Source organism: Corella eumyota, chromosome 1, assembly GCF_963082875.1.
Source record: "Corella eumyota chromosome 1, kaCorEumy4.1, whole genome shotgun sequence".
NCBI classification, from domain to species: Eukaryota; Metazoa; Chordata; class Ascidiacea; order Phlebobranchia; family Corellidae; genus Corella; species Corella eumyota.
The window spans coordinates 13,315,125-13,334,088 of NC_137490.1; the positions used below are offsets into that span (position 1 = coordinate 13,315,125).

An 18,964-nucleotide genomic window follows, 5' to 3' on the forward strand; every position below is an offset into this window, starting at 1 on the left:
TATTTTTTGTTTGTAAAAACGTTGTTGATTTTTGTATGATTATGTGTCTTGTAAACCTGGCGAATTTTGATATGTATAATAACTACTTGTTAATAAATTACAAACATATAAATATTTCTTCTTTGAATATTTTTAGCTGGCTTTTTTACATGGACACCAACAAATTTGAATGTAACAAGTTTAACAGTTTTGGCGCAAGATTCCTATGGCTTGTCAAGTTCAATTCAAGTTCGAATTGAGTTGTGTGCCTGTACAAACAACCAACCCTGCTCAAATACAAACTTCATATTTAATGATCTTGAAAACAGATTTTTCGTATGTATTTTTTGTAGTTACCAAAATATTAGCTAACCAAACCAGCATGCTTATGCTTAGTGTTTAAGTTAGGTTGAATAGGTTAGAGGCAAAAAAAGTGAAGTAAAACCAATTTTAAAGATTTTATTAAATATACTTAGGTGAGCAGCTGCAACTGTTCTGAAGTCTATATTGGTGCATTTTGTGAGCTTGATCGAAATGGTTGTGATTTTATACAATGTGATAGATTGGTTAACTGCACCGATGAAATTGCACCTAATGTTGGAGCAACTTGTGGAGATTGTCCAAGTGGTTTCATTGGAACTGGGGACACATTTTGTGCTGAAGACTGTGAGTTACTTTTTTTTGGCCAAAAAAATATTTCAAATTTTGCTTAGGTGTTGTTATGATTTAAATTTTAATCAAACATGTTGCAGTTAATAAAGTATAATATAGTAATATAAACTGAAAGCTATGCTATTATGACAGATTTTATTAGTTACTTTTATTGTTTAGTTTGCTCTTCCAATCCTTGTGATCAAAATTGTCGCAATTTATTTCAAACATTTGAGTGCAGCTGCATGACTGGCTTTAATCTTATAAGTTCAACATCTTGTGAGGATATTGATGAATGTTTGGATAATCCTTGCCCTGTTTCTACCACTAATTGTGTTAACACCATGGGCTCTTTTAGGTAGGCTTTTTTAGCAAATATCTAAAGTTTATTAATTTTTATCAGGATTAATAAAATATAGTGGTATACAGTGTTCGTAATTAGGTTAACTTGATTTTAAATCTGTTTCAGCTATACATCACTGTTTTATAATTTGCAATGTTTTACATATATAGTTGCCAGTGTTTGGATGGACTTGCCGAAAACAGTGCTGGTCAGTGCATAGATTTTAATGAATGTTTAAATGGGAGTGATACATGCGATAGTTCCACAACAGAATGTGTTAATGTGGGAAGAGGTTTTAGGTGAGTTGCTTTTTACTAGCTTTGAATTTAACCTTACATTACTGCATATTTATGTTAACATATTTACTATTTACTCACACATTTAAACACAATTTTGTTGCAGATGTGAATGCTTAAGTGGTTTTACTACAGGATCAAGCAATACTTCTTGTATTGACAGAAACGAATGCGAACTTGGTATTGATACTTGTGCACCAGTCAGTACTGTATGTAACAACACATTTGGAAGTTTTAGGCAAGTTTTTTTGAGACATTTATTTGGTGTTATATTTTTAAATCTTGTTTATTTAAAAAAATCTTTAAAAATTTAAAGCCTTTAACTATTTCAACAGATGTGATTGTAGTCCAGGATTTATGTTTGATGAAGGAAGTGATAGCTGTATGGATGTTAATGAATGTGACAGCTCACCATGTCCAACTGTAAATGCAGCTTGTGTAAATACAGACGGATCGTTCAGGTATAGCAGCATAATATTTATACTTATTTTGTTTTAAAATATTTTATTTATATTTTCTTACAACAAACTTTGTTACTGTAGTTGTGTCTGCACACCTGGTTACTTCTACAATAGCTCTATTAACATGTGTTATGATGAAAACGAATGTGATGCGAATGGAGGAAGAGGCCAGTGTAGTGATATTTGCAATAACACCGAGGGTAAGTATAACATAAAAATAACTTGATACATTACTTTATTGGCAACGTAAAACTGTACTTATTTTTTAGGTAACATTTATTTTAGTTAGTATGTCATACAGAAAGTCTACTAATTAAACTATTTTTTGTTACAGGCAAACAAAAACGTAAAAAATAATGGACCTATTTGTTTTATTAATTATTTTTATGTATGTATAAACTTATCTAAATGTTTAACCAGGATCCTTCTTCTGTGGCTGTCCACTTGGGTATATGTTATCTGCCGATGATCTCACTTGCGAAGATATAAATGAATGTTTAATTGGAAATCCATGTATGCAAATGTGTTCAAATACAATAGGTAATTTGTTTTTAATTTAATTTATGTAAACAAGCCTTAACTTTTTCTAGCTATTTAATGGAGATTGATAACAAATAAATATAAATTAGAAAGTCTGTGGGGCATAAGATTTAAATATTTTATTACATTAATTTTTAATACATTCTTACAATGATTTTAAATTACATTTATTTAACAGGGAGTTTTTCATGTTCTTGTTTTGATGGATTCTTTGAAAGCAACAACACCTGTGTAGCTAATTCGACCTGTGATGCTGATGCTGCAAGCCTATGCCAAAATTCTGATTGTTTTGTTAATACAACAACAACACCATTTACTAGTCAATGTGCTTGTAGATCTGGTAATCTAAATAACTTGTTTTTTATTCTAATTTTTTCAATCTTGCACTTGAACAACATTTAGTAAACGAACTTTCAATGTAAAAAACGTTTATAAAGACTGTGTTCTGTTTTAAATGTTTAAGATATGTAATGTCTAAACTTCTATTCTTGTGAACAATCTAACTTTTAACTTGGCTTTATAGGATATGAAAGAGAATCCCCAACAGTTTGTGTTGATATTGATGAATGCATGGATTCAAACATTTGTGATGAAAATGCTTTTTGTACAAATTCCAATGGTTCCTACAGGTAAAACCTTTTGTAATTAGCAAATGCCAAGATAACAAACCAGTGACAATGTTTTTTTTTCTTAAATAAAACTTTTTTATCACAAAACAAAATCATGAAATTTTGTTTAAAATATAGCTGTTCTTGCAACCCTCAATATGTTGATTTGGCTGTTGAAGGAAATCCTGCTGGAATCAATTGTCGATGTAAGAAACTTAAACAATCCATTCAACTATAAAAAATATTAATTTATTAGGGTTTTATTTTTAACTATTGTGTTACAGTGCTCACTGCACCATTGATTCCAAGTGTTGTGGATTCTACTATAACTCTTTTCTCTGCAAGGGTGACTTGGTCGATGGTATCACTTGGAAATCAATACATGTATGTCAAATATATGAAATAAAAAATAGAATAATAATTTTTTGTTACTTATCTATTCAAATTATTTTTCAGGTTTACTTTGGCTGAAAATGGAAGTTCTATTTCTCTTGTATCTGATACTGTTGATGTTACTGTTACTTCAAGAGTATTTACTGGTCTAAGCCCAGAAACAACTTATACATGTAAGACAAAGATTTTGGCATTGTTTAAGCAAAAAGTTAATGTTTGTATTATGTTTAAATTAATATTTGTTATTTTAAGTTACAATAATGACAATCCGAGGCAGTGTAATAAGTGCTCCAAGCTCTCAAAGTTTTACCACACGTCCTTCTCTGGTACCACCTCAAATTACTGTACAAGATGTTAGTGCATCAACTATAACGGTAGCTTCTTCACATTTTTTGTTATAATAAACCTGTCAGTTATTGATTTTTTGTTCTTATTACTTTTCTTATATGTAGGTTGGTTTAACTCCACCTTCTGCAGGGATTTCAGTAACAGACTTTGAACTCACTCTCACGCCATTAGGTTCTGCACCTGTTGTCCTACCACCAAATGAAACACAAGTATTTGCTTAGTTCGATTATTTACATTTTACATCAAGGTTGCAGGCCTTTTAATTTATTTTGTATTTGACAGTATACTTTCACTAATCTGGAGCCTACTACTTTATATGAACTTTCTGTTATTACAAGATTTGACGTTAATGTAAGCACTCCAAATACACTACAGCAATATACTGGTAAATTAAGAAATAAATTTTAAACTGGGTTTTGTTTGGGTCTAAAAATTTGTATTTTTTAACTGGAAGTTTTGTATCTGCAAAATGTACCAATTTATAAATACATATTGTTAAAAAAAAAATTAGGACCAAATCCACCAACTGTTTTGACTTTGACACCCTTATTTGGTATTGATTATGGAAGCATAGAGGTAACTTGGATGCCGCCATTGCAAGGAGAAGCCGATGATTACATTGTTACTATAACACCTTCTGAACCAACATTTGTCAGAGGTCATTATTTATAAAACATTTTTCTTTAAGTTTTCTCAAGTTATTCATAATTTATTTTAATTTATTACATGATGTTATTTTTTTACAGATTTACAGAACAACAGTGGAATTATAACTAATGCATCACTTTCTGAAAACTATACTGTGTCTGTTGTAGCAGTGTTTATGAGTTTAACAAGTTTACCGTTAACAGAAACAAGTTCGTATTTTTTATATAATAAATTTTTTTTAACCAATTTTTGACATTGCTTTTTACATTTAATTAAATTTATCCTAACCAATTTTAAGCATTTATTCCTGTAACAACAATATCAACTACAACCACACCTCAACCAACGACTACAGTACCGGAGACACAATCATCAACTGGTGTTACAACCAATCAACCAACCACTGCACCACCTACTGAACCTTCTACTACCATTATTACAACACAAGCAACCACTGAACAATCAACTGTTACACAAACTCAAACCACTGCTGAGCCCACAACTACTCGAGGTAAGTCGATCAACACAATGTTACTAAAAAGTAGAAGAAAATTAACTTACTTAACCACATAATTTAGTTTAGTATTGTTACATTACACAAGTAGGTTTACTATTGCACTAAAAAGTATTGTGGGTGAAAAAAAATTTTTTGTTTGATAATTTGTTTGACTTGTTAAATTACTTACATGGTTTCCTTTTTTAAACTGTACCATAACAACTTTAAACTATCAAAAAGTTTTAGAGTAAGTTTAGAAATAATCAGCTACAATGGATCATCTAATTAGAGTCAGATATTATGAATATTAAATAAAGCACATTTTTTATTGTGTTTCCCTTACCTGTTAGAGTTTGGTAAAGTAAGAATGGCAAAGGGCAAACATTTGGCACCGGTTTGTTTAATTAATATCTCATGTAGGTTTAAATGTATGATAAACATTAGTACAGAATCAGTAAATAGTTTATTTTTATGCTAGCAGGTTAGTCAGTGTTAGATTTGTATCTTCAGTTATTTTATAGGATTGAAATAACAACAATATTTTCAAAAACAGATATTTTAACACCAGAGGTAACAACAATAACAAATTTAACAACAATGGTGTCTTCAACATCGGAACAGACAATGACAATATTAACTGCAGAGTCAACGACAATAGTAGCTACAGTAACAGAAGTAACAACTATGGTACCAACAACCCAAGAATCAACAACAATGGTACTAACAACACAAGAAACAACAACAATGGTACCAATAACACAGGAATCAACAACAATGGTACCAACAACACAGGAATTAACAACAATGGTACCGACAACACAAGAATCTACAACAATGGTACCAACAACACAAGAATCTACAACAATGGTACCAACAACACAACAATTAACAACAATGATATCAACAACACAGGAATCAACAACAATGGTACCAACAACACAACAATCAACAACAATGGTATCAACAACACAAGAATCTACACCAATGGTACTAACAACACAAGAAACAACAACAATGGTACCAATAACACAGGAATCAACAACAATGGTACCAACAACACAGGAATTAACAACAATGGTACCAACAACACAGGAATTAACAACAATGGTACCAACAACACAAGAATCAACAACAGTGGTACCAACAACACAGGAATCAACAACAATGGTACTAACAACACAGGAATCAACAACAATGATGCAAACAACACAAGAATCAACAACGATGGTATCAATAACACAAGAATCAACAACAATGGTACCAACAACACAAGAATCAACAACAATGGCACCGACAACACAAGAATCAACAACAATGATGCCAACAACACAAGAATCAACAACAATGGTACCAACAACACAAGAATCAACAACAATGGCACCGACAACACAAGAATCAACAACAATGGTACCAACAACACAAGAATCAACAACACAAGAATCAACTCCAATGGTACCAACAACACAGGAATCAACAACAATGGTAACTACGACACAGAATTTAACAACAATGGTACCTGCAACACAGAATTTAACAACAATGGTACCTGCAACACAGAATTTAACAACTATTGTACCTGCAACACAGAATTTAACAACAATGGTACCTGCAACACAAGAATCAACAACAATGGAACCAACAACACAGGAATCAACAACAATGGTATCAACACCAATGGTACCAACAACGCGGGAATCAACACCAGAACCAACAACACCATTGGGTATTTACTTCAATGTTATACCAAATCTAAAAAAGATTTCTGGTTATATTGTGTTTTTATTTTTTAGCAAATTTATCATAACTAACCATGTGTGTTAAAGTGATTCTAACAACAGAATATAATATGGTTTATTATATTGTTCACCTAACTGTAAAATTAAATTTGCATGTAGGCCATGTTTCTAATTGAGTTTGTTTGTAGCAACATTGATCTCATTGTAAAGTAATACAATTAATGCATGTTTCTTACTAAATTTGTGTTCAAAATAGCATTTGTTGCTGCAAATGCAAAAATAGTAATCTGTGTGCAAATAGTAATCCGTGTTTTTTTAATGGAAACGTGTGACCTTTAGGCAAACAAAGCATGTTTTTTATTGTTTGACTAATAACAATTTTGTTTTTGGTTTTTATGCATGTTTACTGCTATTGTTAAATGTGTATTAACGTTGTACATATGTCATTATTAAACCTGAATATTACCACTAAAATTGGACATAAATTGTACCTCTTCTTAGTAACATTTGTACTTAAACCTATCGTTTAATATTTACAGAGACCACCCCATCAACAGTCATTTGTCCTCAATTTACTTCACTTATTAATGGAGTTTGTTTGGGTAAGACCATTTTTGGAACTAATGAAAAATATTTTTAAATGTTTTTAATTTGATTATTATTCTAAAATGTGTAAAAACATTTAGGACCATCGCAACGAAACGGTATTAAACAAACTTTTTTGTTTAGAAACACAAATGTTTGCAGTAGCAGCAACATTTAATGGAACATTTACTGCTGAACTTAACATTGAAGGAAATTCTTTGAGAAATAATTTTGTTGTTCAGTATGAATCAAGTGTAAGTAGTCTGCTACTTTCGCATAAATAAAGGAAGCTTAACCACATTTTCATTCCTAGGTAACGTTGCTGTTTAGCCTTGTTAGTGTAAGAGTGGTTTCTTTTGGAAACATCATTTTCTCGAGTGGAAGCATTATAGGAACATCCGACTTGCTACTTTCCAATGTTACTGACAGGGCTGCGACCAATACCGCTATCCAATCAGCCCTAGCAAATAATCCTGGAACAATTAACAACCTTGTTTTAAGTGGTACAGTAGAAGCAACTTTTTAAATTTTATAAATAGTTCTGTGTCTCAGGAAAAATCTCAGGGTTATTTTATATAACATATTGTACTCACTGCCTTTTTTACAAATTTCTTAACTTAAGAAGTGTTAATGTATAATCATATTTGTATAATTTTAGGCTTTATTTATGGTGTCAATACCAAACTTCTCATTATTCAATTAAAAAATCTTTTTTTTACTTTAAAAAACATATTTTATAGGAATTGACGAGTGCTCTAACTCTATGAATGATTGTGGAGGTATATGTACGGATACTGAGGGTTATCCAGGATTTACCTGTGAGTGCTTAAGTGGGTACAGGGATAGGAACACGACAAACTCAGGAAGAGAGTAAGATGTCATTGGAAAAAATATTCTATAATCATTCAAATCTTACATAATTACCAAATAACTTGTGAACTTTTAGGAATATTTTTATCATTTTCCAATTTTTTTTTGTAGTTGTGAAGAGCAGTGTTTGTTGGACAGACAGCCCTTCTGTCTAAATGGAGCAACATGTGTACCAGTCATGGGAGTAGGAAATCCAGTCTGTACCTGTACCAACTGGTTTCAGGGTGATCGATGTTCGGATACAAGTAAGTTTAAAAGTGAAATAGACTCTTTATTAGCTATATGTTTCATTTAAAATAGAATAGTTTAAATTTGTAGGGATTAGCATTATTCTTATTTTAAATTTAAGGCACAGTCATTTTTGCTAAGACCCACTTCACAATTGTCGCAATCACCATATCACCTGCATGCGTGAAAATTTAATTACGCAAAGTCATCTAGGTTTTACAAAATATTTTATATATAATATCTTGTTTGTTTCTCGTACGTCACAACAGATTCACGATATGTTGGAATTGTCGCTGGCACAAGTGTAGCCGCTTTTATCCTCCTCATCATTTTAGTTGTGATCATATACAAGTAATGGCAACATATATGTTGTATTCCTAAATTTTTAATAATATAGGATACTAATATTATTAAAAGCTTCTGCATGTCTGTCAATAATTTTCAAAGCAGCGTCGTTAAAAAACTCTTGCTACATTTTTTCAAATACTGTGACCAATGTTTAAAAGTAAAAAGCGCTACATTTATTCAACTACTGTGACCAATGTTTAAAAGTCTTGTTATTTGCATCCATTTATAATCACAATGGGCAGTTTAATTGCAATGCTTACACTTTAAGTTAATATTATTTTAACACTGCTAAAACTATTTTATTTGCCGTCATACTTTGCATGAACATTTAAACCATATTGCTTGAAACTACCTTTTATTGAAATGTAAAACAATTTTGTTGTATGGTTTCCACACCAGGATGTGTTCTATGGAAATAATTTTATAATATGCTACAATTTAATTATTTCACTTTACTAATTAAAATAACATTATTTACTATATTTCCGCTGTAAGGTAAGAACAAAAAGGTTTGTAAAATGTGATACGTCATGTGCATGCAAATTTTTTTTTGTTATAAAGCAGTTGTTTAATAATGGAAACTATTGTTTAACATTTTATATCTTCTTAAAAGTTTAAGTTATCAGATTTACCATTTTACTAGTAATAAGTTTAACAATGCATTGCCGCAAAACAGATGTTGCTGTAGTAATCGCTCTGGTGGTGGGGGTGATAGCGGGTATCTTACTGCTGGTGACGATCGTTCTTGTTGTTGTTCACTGCCGACGAAAAAGGCGAGGGGGTCTGAATTTGCAGTATAGCGACCGCAGCAGGATTACACGCGGAAGTACTGAAAAATACAGGTAAGAATATAAAGATCCCAGCTAAAAATGTTCTATCTAATTTAAAAATTACAAACTTTGACTTTAAATCAATTGATATACTTGTTTTAGATACTCCGACCATGGCGACGAAGAATCAACGTTAGGCGGCCAAGACAACACCTTTTCGGATTTCCAAACAGCCTAACTTGAAGATTTGTCGCCTTTTTATTATTTTTTTTCCTCTTCTTTTGCTCTGCTATGTAGAACTTATTAATCATTTTTTAAACCCAGTAAATTAGTTTTTTAGATTTTAATGAAACTAACAATATTTAATGTAAACAATCTCGATAAAAAAATAACTTTGAAAAATTTCAATAAACTTAGTAAAAGTAACTTGTTAGCCTACTATCATTTTTAAATTTAAATATTTTTAACAATAAAATTTTTCTAATAACACTGATGTGTATAAATTGAAACATTTTTTTTTAATAACTCACCTGTATATTCCTAGGTTATGCACGCAAATTATATATTCTGTACAGTAGCTTACAATAAATACCAAAATTTTTATGTTTAGGTAAACACCTTATGTATTTATAATTATAAAACAATTTGGCCGTAAAAGTTAAAAGCAAATATAATTAATAAAATACCGTTATAATTGTATTGTAAATTTTATAACTGTGTATTACATTTACAACTTTAATTAAACTTTAGATTTAAAAAAAACGTTATCCAATGCGCTTAAGACGACTGTCTTTATTCTTGTAGTCATGTAACCTGCTCTATCGCTTCTTTTCTCTAATAAATCTTTTGCATACAAATACTGGTTTGACTTGACTTGGTTTCTACGTTACTTGATTAAGACATAGTTAAAGATAATTAATCATCATGAGAAAGACGTTAACTCTTAAAATCTCATAATAATATTTACCAATTCAAGATGGATAAAACTGAAGATTAGATCGCGCCTGTGGCATAAATATAGACAAAATCGAGAAAATTAAACTAGAAATAACAAAATTTAAGGTGACTATTTAACCATTAAAACTTTTCAATTAGGATTTCTATTCGTATTTTTTATATTTGGCAACATTAAACATGTGTTGCAATAGTTTGACACGCGGTTTTCTGTAGATAAAGTGTTTTTAAATTTGAAAACTAGGTTTCTATTCGAATATCGGTATTAAATACCTTACTTTGTGTTTTTTGTTAAATTTTGGATATATGCTATCAGGAAAACGGGAAACTTTTATTGGAATTCAGATTTGTAAACTTGGTAAATAATTTTTATGTATTTTCTAAATGGTAGTTTCTGTATATTTGTACGATTAAATAAATCGCTTTTGTATTTTCGTCCTAAACTATGGGATTAAAAATAATAGAAACCCCAATAAATATACCTTTTTTGTAGAATAAAACAGAATTTAAATAGATTAAAATAAGAAAAACAACATGGCTGTTTTTATAGTTGTATACTAAACATAAATAGAACTTGATGAAATTTTAAGACATAAACCTATGTCAGTTGTAATTCAGTGTTATTTAAGAGATTCTGGCATTGCCAGGAGTACCAAGGAATAACCAAAATTAAACCAAAAATCATTTTAGTGGACTTTTACAATATTTAATTTATTATTACTTTAAAAAACAAAAATCCACAAATGTGCTTTTGTAGACAACAGTGTAAAACAACTTAACGAATTCTACAACCATTCTGGTAGAACAAACTTTAATGAAAAGATAAAGCCTTTTAAGGTTTACAATTACATATTGCATAAAATATTTAGCAATTAATAAATAAAAATTTTATTGAATTGGGCACATTCAACTTAATACTAAAACTCTTGTAAACATAAATAGTATGTAGCCTATATATACCATATTTAAACAACATCATAATTTTTTCAAATTTGGTATATGGAACATTACCAAAAAAATAAAAATTAATTGTTATATTTAATATACATTAACCTATCTTTACCCTAGGCTGAACCATATATTTTATACAATCATTTTATATATTTCAACAAACATTTATTAGTAAATAACTACAAAATAAATTAGTGTCCACTGTTTTTAACATGTTAAAAAAACCTACGATAGAGAAAAATCTGCATTTTATGTCAAAATGAGTACCAATAAGTTGCACTTGCAATAACAATCAATGATTATAAACACTTTACATAATAAGGGGTAAAATACAGCACCAAGTGAAACAAGTATAAAATACGAAAAAAGAAAAATAGTAAGATAGCACAATTTATTCAAGGAAAATAAGTAGTAAAGTTTGAACTTTTTAGCGAATATCATGATCATCGTAACCTGAAATAATGTTAAATAAAACTTTAAAAGATTGCCTTTAAATGTTTGTTTAAAAATACCAACTTAAATATAGTAATAACAAATTTATGAACAAAATATTAGAATTTACTTTTATTTAACTTTGATTTATAATTTATTTAGGAAATAACAAATTTTCTACTTACAAGTAGCAAAAATTGGATCCACAGTATTCATGTTTTTATAAGATTTTTTATTTCTCATTGGAAACTTTTTGGCAATTTCATTAAATCTTTTCCTAGCAGCTATAAATAAACAAAAAAATTTTGTTACAATAAAATATTTGATGAAATATTAATATTACAACGTTAGTCCTTTAATGGCTAAAATGTAACTATTTTGGTAATCAATTTTAAATAATTTTTGACACACATCTGTTAAATAAATTTTCATTAGCAGAAATGTCAATTGGAATTCAAGCAAAAACAATCACTTACATTTGTTCATGTGTTTTATGCTTTCCCTAAATGCTGAGTCATCAGACCCACCACCATGTTGGGAATTGTCTAAAAAATGTCAGGTATTTATGAAATTAAATTACTATTTGGCTAAAAAATATAAAACTTAAACTTAGTTTCAGTTTAACATAAAATCATAATAAAGTTATGCCAGCTATGAATGGAAAGTAAATTTGATTACAGTTCCTTAACTATTTAACAACAATTATTAACAAATATTTAAGGAAGTTTTATTGCCTGTGTATGTTTACATAATGTTAAAAAAAAATTACTGTGGCGGGATGATATTTGTTCAGCCGTGCGCTCTGGTGTGGAATTTACTTTATTTAAGGGGTCAATTCCAATTGAAGGATACTGAATTCAAAAAAAGGTAAACATAATAAAAAAAAAATTTTTACAAGGTAAGTAAACAAAAATTATTTAGCTTGATAATCCGTATTTTTTTTCTTACATGCTCGCGGGATACATGAGATGATGATTGGCCACTGTGGTCGTTTGAACTTGTAGATCCTAAAAAATATGTTTTTTTTATTTGTTAAGGTAATTCCAAATGGTGAAATTTTTTAAATAAAAATTTATGAGAAAAAACTCCAAAACAGGTAATATATATATATATATACACGTTTTAAGATTTTTACTTAAAAATGTTATATCTATTTATTACCTTTATTTAACTCGGTTAGAAAGTCGTCATTTCGCTTAAGCTCTTTAAGAAATTCCTCATTTTGTAACAACAAAGCAACTTTTCTATCCTCCAAATATTGATCTTGTTCAACTTTAGTTCTTCGACTTCTCCTTGAATTGTAACTACCAGGTGATGAGTTAGCACTACAAAAAGTAAAGAATATTTAAAGAATTCGCAAGATTCTTAATTTAAAATATTACTTCAAGTTTAATGGTATAGCATAGCATTTTATGATTTGAACTTGTTTACTTATTTTCTGGCGTGAGTTAAACAACAAACCTATTTTTTTATTTACCAGCAAGCTATGTTTATTTTTTAATGTAAATTTTATAAAAAGTATTGTTGTTGTATAAAACAAAACAATGCTTTTGGTGTATGGAAAACTTTTATTTTTTTTATTTCATCATAAAACGGTTGTTTGTTTATGTTGATTTAGATTATAATAGAAACCTTCTGCTGCTGTGATGTCTTGATGGCCTCGATTGATTAGATTCCACCATCACCATTCTAAAAAAGGAAAAAATTAATACAAATGGAATATATATAGTGGGTATTTCAACTACAATAAATATTCCTGAAAAATTAAATTAATACAATCATTTAATTCAAGGTTTTAAATAAACAAACCTATTTTGAGGTTGCCGATCATGATTAGATGGGGAATTAAACTGAATGTTAACCTGTCCAGTTGTTCTGCGTCGTTGCAATGGCTTATCTCGTACGTTAGGTAAAGGTGATGTGTGTTCTGAACGTTGATTTGAGCGGCTGGAACTGCTGCGTTTGTTTCTTTCACTAATTCTGGAATTCTGTGAAAAGTCGGACTAAATGTCAAATTTACAAATTGATGTACGTATATTTTTTAATGATATTATAAATTTAAAAAAAACACTACAACTTCAGTTTTTACCTTTGGCACGGAAGGAGATTGTCTATAACCGATTCTTAAAAAGTCATCTGGAAGTGCTCCCAGTAGAGGTGGATTCCAATCTCTAACATTACCGAAAAAAAATGAAGTATTGTAGTCAAATAAAATTTATTAGATCAGACCATTTGCCAAAAGTTCCTAGAATATCATGCAAGGTTTTTTTACTGGTATTGTAATTTGGACCAAACCTGAATGTGTGAAATCTTCTGTTTTTTAATTGTTTTTCTCCTTTAAATGGTTCGGCTGGATCATTGGAAAAAGAGAATGCTGGAGGAGGGTGATGTGATGCGGTTGGAGTGTAAATAGGAGGATGATCTTCGTCACTTGAACTTGTGACATCTCTTAGCTGAAATATAAAATTTACACTGTACTACATTATTAAGAAAAGTAATAAAAGGGGGAGAAAAAAAGTAATTCAACCTTTAAAAAAACATTTTTAAATAATCATTAAATTATTTGTTAATTTAAACAAAGCATTTTAAAATGGTAGTTTCCAAATGATTTTAATGTTTTATTGACATTAAATAAACATTAATAGGTCTTATTGAACTTGACTATCTTGTGATTAATGTATTACGCAATACAAAAACACAAAATAATTATATAGCCTAATGCATTTTAAACTTGTTGTTTAAAATACAACTGTTTTATTAAATCATTAGAAAAAGACATCAATTTTTTTAATTAAAATAAGCATGGATTATTACTATTAAAAGAAAAATGATCCATCCTTATGTAGAAAATTAAGTAGTTAAATATGACATTTAGGTGGCATTTAACCCAGGTTATACAAGGTAGGTAGTAATTTAAAATAGCTTAACTACTGCATACCTCTGGAGAATAGCTTTCACTGGATTCAGAAGTACCATCATAAGTATGATATAATCTATCAATATGTTGCCCATGTCTACTAAAAAATAAATTATTTATAATAAAGCTAGACGTTACATTTCAATTTTTTTAATTGACATTCTTTGCAGTTCAAACTTTCTTTAAACATTTTTAAGAGTTTTATAAAATATAAATCTTTGCAAGAAAGTCATACATTTACCTCGAAGGCAAGTAAAAAATAAAACTTAATAAAAAAATGTAACCATAGCGTGCAATCAGTTTCGTTACTTTGGCAAATTTCCATCTTGAGTTAGTTGTAAGAGTTGGTCGATTGTTGAATCTACATGACCACTATTCGACCTCAAAACACATTCAATAACATCTTTCTCGATGGTTGGAAACATTGTATGAAAATCTTTCATAGCTTGCCTGTATTATTAAGACAAAAACTTGAATTTGTATATGTCGTTTAATACATTTTATAAGATAGGCTACTCAAAAGCTTGTTTGAGAAAATTCTGGAATAGTATGTTTTATTGATTAGACCTAGTAGATAAACAATTACTGTTAATAAAATTGTTTAAAATTTAATTATAAACTAAATAATTAATAATTTTAACCTGTATTCCAGCGTTCTTGCACGAACATGATTCGAGTTTCCATTTTGTTGTGATGTACTCATTTTATAATTAAATCAACAGAAAAAATTATTTATCAAAATTACAATAACATAGCCTAGTAACCTAATATCTATAAATAATTTAAATATTCTTGTATGCATAGCTATTGATTTTTTTAAATGGGGGAATATATATATTTCAAACAATTTGCAAGCTGGTTTTAAATTCAAGTAAACAATATTATTTAAAAATCTGACTGACCAATACCCAAAATGTCAGTATTCTGCAGTATAATCCATGTAATATATTCTTCTTTGTCTATAATTGGTAATTAAATTCATAATCAGATAATTAATAGGTATGTTAGTCAATTCTAATAAATATGTTAAAATTGGTTATTATTTTGATGTAAAACTTAAAGTAGACCAAAAGTCGTTAATTTGTTCATAGAAATGTTAAAAATAATTTTAATCCAATTTTACGTAAAACAGCCAAAAAATAAACGTAAAATATTACCTTAACAAAATTCAATATTTTAAAACTTAACTTAAAATTATAGCGCATTATTTTATTAGCACCTAGATTAAAGTTTAAACTGACACAATAAAGATCAAATACGCCAAACTAAATAACAACAATTAAAATTTGGTTAGGTTTTAAATCTTGGTATTGGAGAAATTCCATGCAATTAACAATACAAAAAACATAGCACAGAGATTGTAACTAGATGTGGTATTATTACATGCCACGGATTACTAAACTTAATCAAATCGTTGAATAGCGATAACGTTGCGCAAAAACCTCACCACTAGGTTAATATAAAGTAATGTAGATGATAGTTAGTTGTTTATTAGTAAAAAAATCATGATTTATCTCTACTTGCTTTAAAATTTAAAGAAGAATTAGTCAACAAAGTTGGATGTTTTTTAAGAATTTTTTTGTAAACCTAAAGGGGTAAGCTTTATATTTTTTCTTGTTTATTTGTATAATAATAAAAAGTTTTTTTTTAAATTCGAATAACTTAAATGTAGTTTACTAATCAAATGTATTATCTATTGTTAAAATTTGAACAGTTAAAACAGTAAAACATATTCGAGTGTTCCATTCTAGAAACATTGATTAAAAGTAGATTTAAAAAGACGTACCACATTAATTTTGAATACTTTATTTTTACTGACAATTTAACAAACTATGATACACAAATAATAAAAGTTAGTATGCCATGACACTTTGGATAGATTTATAGTTGTCACGATGCACTGCCCTGTAAAGTGCAAAATATTACTAAATAGAAGATTTTCTAAAAAATGTTTTGGTTTAAAAAACTTTTTTAAAAACTGCATTCATTATTTAAAAAAAATTAAAGTTGTTTAAGTTACTTGGTAATATTTTGGGACATAATAGATCGCGTTGGTCGTGATTTAATTCCTGGTGTTGGGTGAAATAATTTTCCGTATTTATTAGTAGTTGCTTCCTTCTTTGTTTTTACGACATAAGCATCGTTTGAATGAGAAGGATAAGGATCGAAGGTGCCTGCTTTTGCACCACCAATCTACACAAAATAAAAACAAATCCTCTAATTTTATCTTATGTAATTCAGGTACTATTTTAATATGTGTCATAAAACATAACCTAAATTTCATAAATTAATTTTTCTATTCGTTTTTTGTATTTGTTTGGTATTTATTAGTATCTGTTTGTTATGTATTTTTAACTACATAAAACCAAATAGTAACCTTTTTAGGGGGGGAACTAGGTTTAAATGGTTTTACGGCAGGTAATTTGCCGGAAGATTTTTTTGGTGGGCCTAAACCTCGATCAGATCTGTAAGGATTGTTATCAAAGTATGTGGTTGGGTGTAGGTTCAATTTAAATGCTCCTCCTTTTAGTAATGCTTTGTGATTTAAAATATCTTTCTGTAATATCATAAAAAAATTTAAAAGTTTAGGGAAAAAGGTATTTAATTCGTGAAAAATGTTGAATTTTTAAAAAGTATTTTTAGAAAAAAAACTTTGTTGACAGGTCGTTTACAATTTATGTATACCACTATCAAAAAAACTAACAAAATTAATATACCCGTCTTCCATCTTTAGCTCGGTCATAAACTTCCACAGCATGATCTTGGTATTTACCAAGAGTAACATTAATATACCTTATAAAATATAAATTTATTTAACACCTTAACATACAATTTATTGATACACACATGTGTTAGTGTTAGCTAGGTTAAGGGTGGCCAGGTTGGGCTAACTTTAACACATTTACACAAACTTAAACTACTTTAAACACCAATGTTATAATTATTATTAAATTGATACATGGTAATATTAAATGATCATATGTTAGCTACTTACTTATGCATTTTTACAATTGAGTTAAGAAAAATGTCCTGTAGTTTTAATATCAAAACATATGCAATATTTTTTTAAATTTTATACCCATATCCTGTTCCCTTTTTGCTTGGATTTGTTGTAAAATTTCTGCCAGGAGCTGTGTAAGGTTTTCGGGGTCTGGACACTGGACTAAAACCACCAATTGGCCCCGAAAAGGTTCCGTAATGGTTACCTAACCCACAGCTAAAAATAGAAAACAGTTTTAAAGATATGATACCCTTTTTCAATTTAAAATTCAAACAAAATTAAGAAACTATTCAAACTGTAAGAACTTCTATGTAGATTAAAAAGGTTAGGAAATATTTAAAGACTTACGGTAATTTTTCTCCATTGTTTGGTAGAAAAGCTTTGCCAATGTTCTTTTTGCCTTCTTTAAGGCGCAGCTGTCGTCTAAGTTTAATCGGATCAGTATAAGCCTCCTTTTCCATTATTCGTTTAAATTGATTGTCAAAGTATCCAGCCTATTTTTTGTAATAAATCAAGAAAAAATAGCATGAGGTATAAAATTAAAACAAGGTCACAACATGATAAACATTATTGTTGTGCATTCCTAATTTTTTTAATAAGGTCAGTTCTAAAGCAAATTATATGCATTAGTTTTAGTACCCTATTATACCTGTAATGCTGATCTTGTTTTGCTACCTCCAGGCAACATGTGTTTTCCCTTGTATGCCTGTGCATTGAATGGCACTAAAACGAGAAGATACAAATGTAATTAAATATTTTCTTTAAAAGTTATTTGAGTCAAAGAATTTTAAAATGAATACTTACAACTACTGACATGGACTTTGGGATATTTATCTCCAATTGTTGTATATCCAACTTCACTAAAAATTCCCAATCTCTCCATGTCAGTTTTTCCACCGCCGGCACCCGACATGATTGAATTATATATCACCAAGTTATAGAAAATTTGATTATTATCAACAAAATTACATAAATGATTTACCTACTATTTTCTGTAATATTTTAAATTAAAATTTTGTGTGACTTATCTTGCTGTGATTTATTTGTTGATAATTCCTGGATGGGCCCCAAATATATCAAAATTGGTTTAATGTTCATAAAAATTTTTGTTTAGTTTGCAGTTTCTTGTAAAATAAGTTGGTTTTTAACCTATCTGCTGATGGGCCTATTGTTACAAAGAAAAGCTTATTTTTGTGATTTTAATTTTTGACTCTGTTATTTTAATAGTTAAAAATTGGAACTATTTCCATTAATGTATGTAGTAATATTATCTAAATGCAATGCATTTTATTTTCGCGTCTTTGTTGCAGCTTCACTTATACTTACAGTTGCTTAGCAACAATATCACAGGGTTGCCAGATTATTTTTAAAGATGGGTAGAATTATTTGTATATCTTCTGATTTTGGGT

General features: G+C 29.1%; 3 protein-coding genes across 9 annotated transcripts in view; 1 reads left to right on the forward strand and 2 right to left on the reverse strand.

Moving 5' to 3' along the window:
- LOC145743428 (uncharacterized) overlaps positions 1-10,153 on the forward strand; it is an 86,729-nt gene extending 76,576 nt beyond the window's left edge. For 2 of the 5 annotated variants that reach the window (XM_082561388.1, XM_082561411.1), the window contains 27 exons: positions 137-315; positions 456-645; positions 811-988; positions 1,144-1,272; positions 1,376-1,507; positions 1,605-1,730; positions 1,812-1,930; positions 2,151-2,270; positions 2,449-2,610; positions 2,794-2,899; positions 3,017-3,084; positions 3,163-3,262; positions 3,335-3,444; positions 3,524-3,645; positions 3,724-3,828; positions 3,902-4,004; positions 4,131-4,277; positions 4,366-4,476; positions 4,566-4,778; positions 5,317-6,486; positions 7,039-7,101; positions 7,229-7,338; positions 7,398-7,587; positions 7,825-7,954; positions 8,066-8,199; positions 9,207-9,372; positions 9,463-10,153. In XM_082561388.1, coding sequence (XP_082417514.1) covers positions 137-315; positions 456-645; positions 811-988; positions 1,144-1,272; positions 1,376-1,507; positions 1,605-1,730; positions 1,812-1,930; positions 2,151-2,270; positions 2,449-2,610; positions 2,794-2,899; positions 3,017-3,084; positions 3,163-3,262; positions 3,335-3,444; positions 3,524-3,645; positions 3,724-3,828; positions 3,902-4,004; positions 4,131-4,277; positions 4,366-4,476; positions 4,566-4,778; positions 5,317-6,486; positions 7,039-7,101; positions 7,229-7,338; positions 7,398-7,587; positions 7,825-7,954; positions 8,066-8,199; positions 9,207-9,372; positions 9,463-9,538 — 4,559 coding nt within the window. In that variant the 3' untranslated portion in view covers positions 9,539-10,153. Of the gene's footprint in view, positions 1-136; positions 316-455; positions 646-810; positions 989-1,143; positions 1,273-1,375; positions 1,508-1,604; positions 1,731-1,811; positions 1,931-2,150; positions 2,271-2,448; positions 2,611-2,793; positions 2,900-3,016; positions 3,085-3,162; positions 3,263-3,334; positions 3,445-3,523; positions 3,646-3,723; positions 3,829-3,901; positions 4,005-4,130; positions 4,278-4,365; positions 4,477-4,565; positions 4,779-5,316; positions 6,487-7,038; positions 7,102-7,228; positions 7,339-7,397; positions 7,588-7,824; positions 7,955-8,065; positions 8,200-8,451; positions 8,534-9,206; positions 9,373-9,462 lie in introns of all 5 variants that reach the window. The other 3 variants (XM_082561396.1, XM_082561403.1, XM_082561419.1) reach the window with 3 other exon arrangements.
- A 1,006-nt stretch (positions 10,154-11,159) lies between these two features.
- Positions 11,160-15,327, reverse strand: LOC145747598 (CUE domain-containing protein 1-like). 3 transcript variants are annotated; one of them, XM_082564896.1, is made up of 13 exons: positions 15,196-15,327; positions 14,864-15,004; positions 14,576-14,651; positions 13,933-14,090; positions 13,727-13,808; positions 13,447-13,640; positions 13,270-13,326; positions 12,799-12,962; positions 12,586-12,644; positions 12,407-12,488; positions 12,114-12,182; positions 11,823-11,921; positions 11,160-11,658 (listed from the first exon to the last, which is right to left on the reverse strand). In XM_082564896.1, the coding sequence occupies exons 1-13, from the start codon at positions 15,255-15,257 to the stop codon at positions 11,633-11,635; spliced, it is 1,269 nt and encodes a 422-aa protein (XP_082421022.1). In that variant the 5' UTR covers positions 15,258-15,327; the 3' UTR covers positions 11,160-11,632. The 3 variants fall into 3 exon arrangements, with proteins under 3 accessions (XP_082421022.1, XP_082421023.1, XP_082421021.1); XM_082564897.1 differs by having other exon boundaries at positions 13,447-13,625; positions 14,576-14,654; XM_082564895.1 differs by having other exon boundaries at positions 14,576-14,654.
- Positions 15,328-15,890: 563 nt separating this feature from the next.
- On the reverse strand, positions 15,891-18,649 carry LOC145747634 (cilia-and flagella-associated protein 96-like). The gene is made up of 8 exons (XM_082564898.1): positions 18,360-18,649; positions 18,205-18,278; positions 17,904-18,049; positions 17,634-17,771; positions 17,272-17,347; positions 16,932-17,111; positions 16,575-16,747; positions 15,891-16,459 (listed from the first exon to the last, which is right to left on the reverse strand). The coding sequence occupies exons 1-8, from the start codon at positions 18,466-18,468 to the stop codon at positions 16,408-16,410; spliced, it is 948 nt and encodes a 315-aa protein (XP_082421024.1). The 5' UTR covers positions 18,469-18,649; the 3' UTR covers positions 15,891-16,407.
- Positions 18,650-18,964: the final 315 nt, after the last annotated feature.